Consider the following 12,397-nt stretch of genomic DNA (forward strand, 5'->3'; position numbering starts at 1 on the left):
TAATTTTATTTTTTATTGGCCCCCCGGATATATTTAAATTATATAGATCTAATGATGTATGTTTAATCACTACCATGTTCATGCTTTAATATTAACACTGTAATCAAAAAGTCTTTTGATTTAGTAAATTTTATTCAAAATAAAAAAAATAAGACAAAATTATGGGACGAACGGAATATAATATTGGGGAATTTTCTTCCAATTTTATTATTCATTCGATTTTTTTCCCCCAAAAATATAAAATTAAATATTTATTTTTTATATTATATAAAAAACATCAACGTTATATTACATCATATAACCATTAAGTTCAAAATATTCTCTAAAAAATGAAGGGAAAGAGACACGTAATCATAATAAAATAAGATTGCAATAATTAATGAAAGATGAAAAGAGTATGGATTGAATGTGGGAATAAGTTTAATTAATTAACTAAAAGTATGATTAATTAATAATCAATAATAATAATAATAAAAATAGCCAAATCGGTGTAAGCAGAAATTGAATGAGCAGACAGCAGCAGCAGATGTCATGAGATGACGAAGAACACAAGCAGCTTCCTTCTTTAACTGCAATTTCCCATTCCCATTCCATTTTCGTTTTCCCTTTTCCATCTCATCTGCATCTCTGGTCAACCGTCGAGCCTTTCAAGCCCTAAAGCGGCGCAGATCTCATTTCCAATTTCTTGAAATTCACCATTTCTACGCTTCCCCGCATTCTGATTCGGGTGAAATGCGCGTGTGTAGGTATCACGGCATGCAGGCGAGTTGAGCCCATTTATTCAGTTATCAGGATTTGGGGAGATTTCGAATTCATGCCCATGCCCTATTTCGTCCCTTCGCAAGCGTCGAAAAAGCGGTGCGTGATCTTTAATTTATTTAATTTCACGCAAGTGTGTTAATAGAATCAATTCGGAGTCGAATTCTATCGGTTCTGTGTGGTTCGATCTGTAATTGGCGAGTGATCGATGAGGAATTGGGGGATCGTATGCGATCTGGGGAAACTGCAGGCGTTTGTGGCTTTAGATCTGATAAAAAAGATAAGAAATTAGGGTTTCATGGAGTTCGAACGAATTGTGCCTTGAATATGGGAACATTTTGTGATCTGTGTTTATTACTGTTATTTTATTCGTGCTGTCAATTTGGAAAGTTGAGTTCTAAAAACAGTTCTATAAATCATAAGTGTTGAATCCTCTTGAAGATTACATTGTGTTCATTGATTTTGAAATTTGTGTATAAATTGATGTAATCTAGTTCTTTGTGATGTTACTCTCAATTCTAACCAATTTTAAAAAATGGATGCTTTTAATCCGAATGTCGATTCAAGGTTAGCTGTTTTTCTGCCTCGAAAAGCTTCTGCTTTAATGAGCCAACTTCGATTAAAAAACTTTCTGATTGCTTGCAGGAAGAATTAGAAGTGGATGCTTATGGTGAATGTGCCTTTTTGATTGTGTCTATTTGGGAAGTCGTTTGCTCATAGAATCGTTATAGCAAGAAAATCCGAAGAAGGAAAAATGCCGCCAGCGAGCAAAGCTGATCGGAAAGCTGCTGTGGATGCAGCTGCGTGGTTGTTCAATGTAGTCACTTCGGTTGGGATCATTATTGTCAACAAAGCATTAATGGCTACTTACGGCTTCAGCTTTGGTAAGTCTGATTTCCTTTTACGAACATAACTTATATTTGTTTATCAATTTGGCATGATATTGGTGTTGAAGTATTTTCTGGTTTAGTTTGAATTATTGCATACTTCAAGTTTGTTTCATATAAGTTGTTTTCATTTGTCAAAAAGCTTAAAGCGATTTCCGTTTACATAGAGGTTTTTGGAGTTTTAGCATTTTAGAAAATTTTGGAATTGTAATAAATTTAGTATTTGCTGTGATGTTTTGTGAAATGAAATAGATATTTGATGGGATGTTTTGAAAAAGTTAATGTAAGAATAGTGTAAGCACTTTCAAAGGTGTGTTTGTAAACTGAGCTGAAGGGTGCGTTTGTTTGGGGGTTTGGATTTTGAGTTAGGATTTGAATAGTAAAAATTTTGAATTGTAATAGTTGTATGATGTGATATAAATAGGGCTTGATGTAATGTTTTAAATATAAAATTATAGTATAATATAAAAAATAAAAAATAGAATATTTGATTTGATAATTTTTGGGGGAAAAAATCAAAATTTTGATGAATAGTAAAATTTTGGGAAAATTCAATAAACAAACACACCCTAGTGTGTTCTTTTGTGGATTTCTATCCCGAATTTTACTATTCACCAATTTTTATAGCTAAAACTATCAAATCAAATACCTGTCTTTTATTTTTTATATTATGCTAAAAATTAAATTTTCATTCAAAACATCATATCAACACCTATTTATATCACTATCATATAACTATTCCAATTTAAAATTTTTACTAATCAAATCCTAAACACAAAATCCAAACTCTCAAAAGAACACACCCAAAGTGTTGTATGAGACACTGATTATCCTTTGTTATTAATGGCGGGCGAAATGCTTTACTTATTATACTTTTTGTGCCTAAGTTTGTACTTGCCATACGTCGAGGGTTGTTTTAAGTTTTATAATAATTACTATATGTGCAGCCACAACATTGACTGGGTTACATTTTGCTACGACGACCTTGATGACGGGCGTTCTAAGGTGGTTGGGTTACATCCAAGCTTCTCATCTACCTCTGCCGGAGCTTTTAAAGTTTGTCTTATTTGCAAACTTCTCGATTGTTGGGATGAATGTCAGCTTAATGTGGAATTCAGTCGGTTTCTACCAGGTCAAGTAACATATTCTCATTCTAAACTTTGAAATGAGAAACAGGGCATTGCTAAAAATGTGATCTTATGTCCTGTTTGCTAACACAGATCGCAAAATTGACTATGATTCCCGTATCCTGCTTATTGGAAGTTGTGTTCGACAATATCCGCTATTCAAGAGACACTAAGCTCAGCATCTTAGTTGTTCTCCTTGGTGTTGCAGTCTGCACAGTTTCTGATGTGAGTGTTAATTTCAAGGGCTTCGTTGCGGCATTTATCGCTGTCTGGAGTACGTCTCTGCAACAGTATGTAAGTTCTTATCGTATATCTCCAATCTCCATTTTTATCAAGTTTTGTGCCTTTTGTCGATGATTTTTATGGAAATGCTGCAATAAATGATTGTGATGTTGTATGCGCAGTATGTTCATTTTCTTCAAAGGAAATATTCCCTTACTTCCTTCAATTTATTGGGGCACACTGCACCGACCCAAGCTGTTACGCTGCTGTTGATAGGCCCGTTTCTGGATTATTGGCTGACTGAAAAGAGAATCGATGGCTATCAGTTTCATTTGCCGTCAGTGGTAAGTGCTTCTACAAGTTCTCATTTCTGTATTGTTGTTCCTGATTCTGATTGATTGTGTGCTATTTACGTTTGGATATTATTTTTCTTTATTCGAAGATAGAAAAGAGGTTGAGTCATAATGATTATTCGATTCTTATATGAGTTTCTTTGGCAACTTCACTGTTGAATTTCCTCTGCATAAAAACAGAAGTGCAGTTAGTGAATATTTTTAAAATTTGATTATTTCCTGTGTTAGTCGATGTGGCGTGATAAATAAATTCGTAGCTTGTGTTCCAAATCATACGTTCTAGTTAATTATCAGAGCTTGCTTCCCACGGTTTGGTTTTTACAGAAAATTTCGACTGCTTAACTTGATTGTACTATTGGGTATTGACCTTTTGTCATTTTCAAAACTATTAAATTCCATCGAGCATTTTTATCAATGTATATAATTACTGACCTGACCTTGTTTCATCCTTCTGATTCTCTTCTTCGATTAGATTTGAGTTAAGGAAATGAGTGAGAATCTGTACTGTTATGAAGTCGAATTTGGACAAATTCTAGTTGGGCTCGGAAAGAGTGAAAGAATATATCAAGAATGTAGATTAAATTGCTGAAAATATGTTATGAAACAAATAGATTGTGCTGTCTTTGGTTACCTAAATAGCTAAATTTTCGCGCACCAAGTATGCCATTTACTTAGCTGCATGAACATACCTTTTCCCTTTTTAAAAATTGAACTGTCGACTTGCGCCCTTAAATTCCTATTTCCGTGGATGTGCAGGTGTTCATTATCCTCTCGTGCACGATTGCCGTGGGAACAAATCTGAGTCAGTTCATCTGTATAGGCAGATTCACTGCAGTTTCATTCCAAGTCCTCGGCCACATGAAGACGATCCTCGTCCTCATCCTTGGATTCCTATTTTTCGGAAAAGAGGGTCTTAATTTACAAGTAGTTCTCGGCATGATCGTGGCAGTAGTAGGAATGATCTGGTACGGCAATGCCTCGTCGAAACCCGGTGGGAAAGAGCGGCGCAGCCACTCGCTCCCCAGAAACAATCAACAAAGGCACGGAGGATCTTCGGAATCTTCCGACGCCGACGAAAAGGTGTAAGAGTAAGATTAGAATACTACAATGAAACGGGACCGGACTGAACAGAACGGAACGATAGGAGATACTGATAAGGTGATTCTTTACTGATCAAAGATGAACTTCTTTCTTCCATACCAGATTGATTATTCATAGAGGAGCTTGGAAATTTTGTAATTTTTATATATTCTTGTGTTTTCTTCTTCCTCTCTTTTTTATTTTTATTTTATTTTTTTCGAAATTGTGTTGGTTATGAAGGATTTGTAGTTGGTAAAGGAGTTGAGAACTTGCCCTGGTGGTGATGATGGTGACTAGATTTTGGGCGTTATATATATATATATATATATAAGTTATTGTTGATGGATTAAATTTTTTGTATGGAAAGGGGACTTTGTTTTTATACTTTGGATTTTATCTAGGTGATTGTTTGTAAATTTGTAATTTTACAACGGCTTTGGGCCATTTTTTTTTTAAATTTTATAAGTATTAGATATAATCAGTCTGTTCACTAATTTAGATAAATTGATTTATGTTGTGGTATGTAATATAAAAAAAATAAGTAATATTTTGTGTGGAATAGTTGATATTTTATGAATGAATAATGTATATATAACTAATATTTTGTGTTGAATAATTGATATTTTTCAGTGGATTATATATATATTATAGTGATGTGTGTATATTTATATTTTCTTAATAATTTTTATACGGACAAATTAAATATTTTTATACAAAATAAATGCATTATAAGAACTGTCTACACTTGGAGGGTGTTTGGGAACAGTTTTTTTGAAGAATTGAACAACTTTTAGCTTAAGTGTTTGGTAAATTAATTTTTTAAAAGAGTTCAAAAAGCTAATTTCTTTCAAATTTAATTATTTATTTTATACATATAAATATATTTTTATAGTAGTATTTATTAATTATTTTTAATATATTTAATTTATTAAAGTATATTTTTATTTTTGTAAATTTAAAATAATAATTATTATTAATTATTACATATAAATTATTTTATTTGCAAAATACTATATATAAATTTTTAAAACTAAATCAAATTAAAAAAATAAAGGTTATTAATTTATTTATATATTAAAACAATAATTAACATAATAAAAATAAAAATATTATAATATTTTTATAATTTTCAATAATTAATAACAAAAATTCTCATAAATTTCAAATAAAATGAACAAAATTAAATATTTTAAAAAATAACTCCTTAGTAGTCGTTTTATATATAAACAGTCAAACAATTGTTTTAAACATTTTAATACAAACAGCTAATTGAATCAGTTAGTCAAATCAATTAATTGAATTAACCAATTAATTAAATCAACTAACAACTTATTGAATTAACTAACAGCTAGCGGTTAATTGTCAAATCTACATGGTTGATGGCGGATGACAATGGTATTTTTACAATAATTAGTATTTAAAAGATAAATTTCAAAAATAAAAATAAAAAGAAATATGTGGCTTAGAACTTGACTGGAGGTAGTATTACTTTTATGGAAAATAACTAATTATTATATAATAAATAAATTAAAATTAAATTTTAAATGAACAAGAAGAATTTGAGGTTATATTTAAAATTCTAAAAAATTCTCTGCCTATAAACAGACCCTGAGCATTTGACAACCAATGTCGGGTAATTAAAGGTGCGTTTGTACGAAGGATTTGGGAGAATTTTACTATTCATTCAAATTTTTTATACGATGTGATTTCAGCAATAGACAGTGCAAAAGAAAGAAATAATAATAAAAATAAATTTTAATATTATTAATTTTTTATTCTTATTTTATTTTAGCATAATAAACAACACACCCAAAACAATCACACCGACCAAAAGGTTTCGGACTGCACAGTCCACACCCAACACAGTGAGAAATCACACCCAACCAATTCTCCCATTCTGCCATCGTCACTGAGCTTCGTCGCCGTTCACGCCATCGAGATCCAATGTAAGTTCGTAAGCATTCTATTTTTTTCTGAGACTGCTTTTTGGTGCTTTCATTATCCAATCACCTTCCTGATTGAGCCTGTGTTTTACGCTAATGCTTTCGTTTTCTCGATTTTGAATGCAGCCAAATAAAAAATGTCGGGGAATACGAAGAGCCAGCCTCATGGTAAAAATGCTCGCTTTCAATCATGTGTCTTGTGATTTATATATTACTATTATAATTTAATTGGAAGGCTATGATAAAACGCACGAATAAGGCCTCTTTGAGTTTAAATGAGGAGAATATTCATATAGTAAACTGTAAACCCGATGGTAAAGGAGGATTGATTGCATTTTGTTTTTTCTTAATAGACTGCGACTTGGATTTCATTTTTAATGGCGGATTAATCCTTCTTCATATTTCTGTCATTCATCTTGATCTTCTCATGTACTGTTCTCTCTCTCTCTTGTGAAAATGGTTTTTGAACATTTAGCTTTGATGCTGCTTGATAAGGATGTTTATATTGTGGGAGAAAGTAGTTAAGCCCTTTAATGATAGGATAATGGTCACTTATGGTTTGAGTGGTTGGACTTGATAGATTCTATTATCTAGCTAATCATACTATTATTTAATAGATAAAAATTGGATCAAATAATTTAGTCTTACTCTTGGGATTATTTTAATAGAATAGATGTTTCATTCCATTATATATCATCGGCAGTCTCATAATGTTGTTCCTTAAGAATGAAATTAATCATGGGCTACTATCCTTCAATATGAAAGTGGATAAAATACAATCTTTTATACCAAAGACAAAAAGACCCATTATTTAAACATGGTTTAAGTCCCTAACAGATTATATGTTGCTCCAATAATGCTATTTCTTCTTATTGTTGTTATTGTGGTTATTTTTGGTTCATTATAAGGGAAATCTTTTTCTATAAGGAGTTAATCGATCCTACAAAAAAGTTTCATCCGTTTTGTGTTAGATTATGTATTTGCATGCTGCAAGAGAATATTCGGTTTTGCTTGATGCTGATATTTTTAATGGAATCTAACTTTGTATGTATGGAGCCTTGCAGAGAGCAAGATGAATTTGGTCACGTTCAGGTCTCAGGACAAGGAATGTGCAAATTTAGCAGCTTGTAGCACACAGAACAAGCAATTTGATTTTCTAGGCCTGTTATTTGGTAATTCAACTTCAGAAAATGATTGTGTTCATGCCTAGATGATTGCATGCAAAGTGTGAAAATGTTTTATTATGCTGTGATGAATCGTGTGCTAATTTTTTGCTCTGTCAGTCTCATTTCATAATTATTGATGTGTGCAAAATGGAATATTGAATGAGAGAGAATGTGAAACATCTAACTGTGAGGCAAATAAATTTGCTTCTTGTCTTTGCATGGTTTAGAGTTTTGCTTTCATTTGTGCAGAGGGTGCTGTGGCAGGAGCTACTGCTGGTGCGGTGGTGGAGACTATTCTATATCCAATTGATACTATAAAAACTCGATTGCAAGCAGGTTATTTCGTTAGTGTAATATGTATAAATCTCCGTGGAATATACAGAATGAGATTTCATTTTGTAATCCTAGGTTGTTACGATACCATAATTTCTTCAGAATTAGTTTTGCTACTGGTATTGGGAAAAAAAAGTTGGATTTATTATCTTTTAAGTTGCAATTTATTATAAAAAAAGCAACTTTTGTTTGTTTTATCATCCTAATAAAGAAACACTGTATTTTCTTATTAGATTTATAAAAAGAGCTCAATTAGCAGCATGTGTAAACCCTGATTGTGTTGTTTTGCTTCTACATTGGTAATTCTTAACTGAAATTTCTTATTGGAACCCTTTTTTATGGTTTCTTTGTAGGCAGTTCGTGGTGGGGGTGAAATAATATTTAAAGGACTATACTCTGGATTAACTGCAAACCTTGCTGGTGTTATACCGTATGTTGGGAATACACAACTTACTATGTTTTATTTTCTTCTTCATTCTACCATAATGTCTCATATTTAGTCACTGTTTAGCTATATCTAAGCTTGTTGGGAAGTTTGCATATTATTATCATAATAATGTCACCATTAATATGAAATTGGAGGAGATAAAAATATAGAAATTATATAGATAGTATCCTAAGAAAATCCAAAACAGTATAATCACTTTGATAGTCCACTTATATCTTCCATACCGACTTTGCCACATATCAAGACTAGTCCATTTGTAAACACATTTGCCACTCACTTTAAATAGTAATGAATTGTGTAGCACTCAAACAACTCGTTACGTTATACCTTTGTGATTAATTCACAGATGGCAATGATATATTTATTTCTCAGACAAAATAATGATTATATGATTGATTGTCAAATGTAGAGGGTGACTTTAATTTGAGTGAGTTCTTCTCGCACAATTTCCGGCCATATTTGTAACTTTGTTAATTATGTGTGTCATGGCTTTGTACACTGTCTCCAACTGGATTTTGCATATCTGGTTTTCACTTCTATGCTAGTTCATAAGGTTTCCTTAATCATAGTAAGGCCGCAATATAGATTCATGTTTTCCTATAATTTGCTGTGAATGAAACATAATTAATTTTTATTTTCAATCAACACTTCTTCATTACACCTTTATGTGAGTCTGTAGTGATGTGCGGAACTTATTATTGTTCATGACCTTAATTGTCCACAGGGCATCAGCTCTATTCATTGGAGTGTATGAACCTACAAAGCAGAAATTGCTAAACATTTTTCCTGAAAACTTCTCCGCCGTTGCACACCTGGTAACAATAGCTAATGACAATCTCACTGCCAAAGAATATTATTGTGTTTGGCATGCAATTGCTTTCTTTTTCATTTGAGCAGAAGATGAAAAGCATGCCCTAAGTGTTGGAATTTTGTATGTGTATCATGTTGATTGTCCTAAAATGATCATCTATTTTCAGCAGCTAATTTTTCTCCTGAAACAATCTCAAAACCTTATTTTCGATGTATGTATAGTTTGTAACCCATGGGTTAGCTGAATTTTGACTTTCTCATGGCTTTTCTCTGAGAAAAGTCATTATTTTTCACAAGGGACTCAGAAGAAGGTTGTGAAGCTTTTGAATTGTATAGATTTTCTTTCACGATTGTATTGAATATGTTATACTTCATACAGGTTGCAGGTGCTGTTGGAGGTGCTGCTTCTTCTATTGTTCGAGTTCCTACTGAGGCAAGTGTATACTTGTATCTATATAGCATTCCGTACTGTATATGTGCTAATCTATACTATGATTATATACTACAATGCATGCATAATGTTAGTACCGCTCAGAAAGCACCCTTTTCAATCTCTGGCAGGTTATAAAGCAAAGGATTCAGACTGGACAATTTGTTTCAGCACCTGATGCTGTTCGCCTTATAGTTGCTAAGGAGGGTTTTAAAGGCCTTTTCGCGGTATATGGTGCAATTTTTTCTTATGAAATTATTAAAATGTTGCTTTCTTTAAATGTATTCGTATGTACTGCTTGGAGTCCTGAAATCCTGGTGTTCATTCTAAGTATATATATTATATATATATATATATCTTACAGTTATTGTATGAAAAAGAGTTAAAAAATAAATGTCTACTTAATTTTTTATGTTCTTTAAAATCTTAAGGTTGTATCAGATTTGAGCAGGTGCTCTTCATGTTTCTGACATTGCAGGGATATGGCTCATTTTTATTGCGAGACTTGCCTTTTGATGCCGTTCAATTTTGCATTTATGAGCAATTACGAATTGGATACAAGTTGGCAGTAAGTTGACCAAGTTTTATCTGAAAATTGTGTGTTTTGTTTCCATACCAAGTATGTATAACCTTACCAAAGATAACTTAAGTTTCATTAATATATTCAGTGCATGAATTTTGTTTAAACTACAATTTGATCTCTGAAGGGGCAAAATACTTAGAAAGGGAAGAGGGAAAAAGAAGAAAGCTAGAAAGCATGAATGAGTTTAATTTCTTCCTTGGATTGATTGATGTCCTTCCTAAAGATTGATAATTTCTGTTTTTGATTTACTTCAGTATCTTCATAACAAGTTGCTGTTGTAAAAGTAAACCGGATGTTTCTAATTACATTAAACTTTACAGCATCCCAATAAATACCATTATTGAAAGTTTTATTCGTTAACTGATGTGTGTATTGAGGTTGTATACAAATTTATAAGTGCTTAGTTCTATATAAATTTTGTAACAGTAATACCTGATTGAAGTTCTTGTGTATGCAACTTCATGTAATGATTCTTAGATTCAAATTGTTTATACTCAAAACTAGAAATTTCCACATTACAAAACATCTGCCAATACTAAACTGATGTAAGGTTCAAATTTAAGGATTTATAACAATACTCTGTTTCTTATATGCTTGTGTCCAAAAACTTATGTGATTTTGTACACTGCAGGCAAAAAGGAACCTAAACGATCCTGAGAATGCAATCATCGGTGCGTTTGCAGGTGAATGACTGCTTGATGACATTGATATGCATGCTACCCCATAATGTTGCAGCTATTACTAGGGATTAGTCATTAAAAAGCAAACAGTTGATTAGTTCTCTTCATTTAACTCTTTGATCAGTTTGGCCCAACATTTTTCTAAAAGTTTAATTTATTTATTTTTTTTTTTTTTTGTTTTTTTTTTATCTCCGAATGATTTTCCTCTGTGAAATATTCAATTAACAGGTGCAATCACCGGTGCCTTGACAAATCCTCTGGATTTGATTAAAACCAGATTAATGGTGCAGGTATGGTTTTGATGCTGTTTATGCCTGTTTTTTGCATGCACATATAAAGTTTCGATATCCCTTTCTTTAATCCTAACTTGCAGGGGTCTGCAAAGCAGTACAAAGGTATATTTCATTGTGTTAATACAATTCTTCGAGAAGAAGGCAGCTCTGCATTCTTCATGGTATGGCTTTATATTCTGTATCAAGCTATGTTAATTATGAATAAGGTCTAAACTCTAAAGAGTTTTGAGGCAAATCATTAATGATTTGTTCGATTAGGGAATGGGGCCAAGAGTACTGTGGATAGGCATCGGCGGCTGTATATTTTCTGGAGTTCTTGAGAAGACGAAGCATGGGCTCGCCCATAGGCAGCCTCTTGAAGAGAGTTAAGGTTAGTTAAACTTATCTAAATGTCAAGTTACATCAATAGTTTTTAAGATCAACTCCAAGATTGATTGGAAATGAGTCATGATGGTTCTTAGCAAATTGGATCTTGATAGTTTGCTAGTGAATTAGGATTTATAAATTATTTTATCGATCGTAATTATATATTTACATTTATGATTCAAAGCATTGGTTATAGTTAGATCTTGTGAAGAATTCTAATGTAGGATAACAGTCCATTGCAAATAATTAGTCACATCTAATTTCACATCTAATCCTTAATTGGTTATATGTGCAACTCTTTTTATAGTTTGAGCACGTATTATGCATACAAATCGATAAAACTCCATTAGAAGATTTGAGCTATTGAAAATTCTCTGAAGTTGTGATAAACCAGGCATGTTGGCTTAAAATCAATCATAGATCTTCGATGTTTGCAAAGAACATAGGCAATGAGGAAATGTAGAATCTATAGTTGCATAGGTGGGCACATCAATTAGCAATTTTCATTTATGTCAATGTCGCGCTATTTAACCACATTACTTAGATTCTATTGTTGAAGTGTTCGAAGATACTTGGCCAATATTTATAGAGATGATTCTCATATGTCGTATACTTTCTCTCTTGTTACTCTGAACCCACATTAAGCTTTATGATATGAGATATGCCACACATGTTTTTTGTCGATTTTATTTTGGATCGCAATGCAATTAAATTTTACCCAATAGAGCATATGCATTTTAGAATTTGTGTCCATCAGTGTTCCTTCATCAGTATCGGAATTTTCTACAATTGAAAGCAAGTGTGTCGATGTTGTCTAGTGTTTTTTTCATAATGCATAGGTGAGAAGAATGGAATCCTAATAGATACACATGAGCTACATGCAAGAATTGAAATTTGTATAGAAGGTATTAGTTCAT

General features: G+C 32.2%; 2 protein-coding genes across 3 annotated transcripts; both read left to right on the forward strand.

The window, feature by feature from the left end:
- The first annotated feature begins 495 nt into the window (after positions 1-495).
- LOC127257484 (UDP-rhamnose/UDP-galactose transporter 6-like) lies at positions 496-4,812 on the forward strand. Its single transcript, XM_051283932.1, has 6 exons — positions 496-858; positions 1,405-1,643; positions 2,594-2,778; positions 2,867-3,067; positions 3,178-3,339; positions 4,105-4,812. The coding sequence occupies exons 2-6, from the start codon at positions 1,514-1,516 to the stop codon at positions 4,432-4,434; spliced, it is 1,008 nt and encodes a 335-aa protein (XP_051139889.1). The 5' UTR covers positions 496-858; positions 1,405-1,513; the 3' UTR covers positions 4,435-4,812.
- A 1,424-nt stretch (positions 4,813-6,236) lies between these two features.
- On the forward strand, positions 6,237-11,786 carry LOC127257246 (S-adenosylmethionine carrier 1, chloroplastic/mitochondrial-like). Of its 2 annotated transcripts, none has more exons than XM_051283630.1 (13): positions 6,237-6,374; positions 6,498-6,539; positions 7,436-7,543; positions 7,787-7,873; positions 8,228-8,300; positions 9,043-9,133; positions 9,508-9,561; positions 9,690-9,785; positions 10,037-10,126; positions 10,773-10,824; positions 11,050-11,111; positions 11,195-11,275; positions 11,373-11,786. In XM_051283630.1, the coding sequence occupies exons 2-13, from the start codon at positions 6,509-6,511 to the stop codon at positions 11,481-11,483; spliced, it is 936 nt and encodes a 311-aa protein (XP_051139587.1). In that variant the 5' UTR covers positions 6,237-6,374; positions 6,498-6,508; the 3' UTR covers positions 11,484-11,786. The 2 variants fall into 2 exon arrangements, with proteins under 2 accessions (XP_051139587.1, XP_051139588.1); XM_051283631.1 differs by having other exon boundaries at positions 6,246-6,374; positions 7,428-7,543.
- The last annotated feature ends 611 nt before the right edge of the window (positions 11,787-12,397 follow it).

This window comes from Andrographis paniculata, unplaced genomic scaffold (assembly GCF_009805555.1).
Source record: "Andrographis paniculata isolate CXL003 unplaced genomic scaffold, ASM980555v1 Contig57END, whole genome shotgun sequence".
Lineage (NCBI taxonomy): Eukaryota > Viridiplantae > Streptophyta > Magnoliopsida > Lamiales > Acanthaceae > Andrographis > Andrographis paniculata.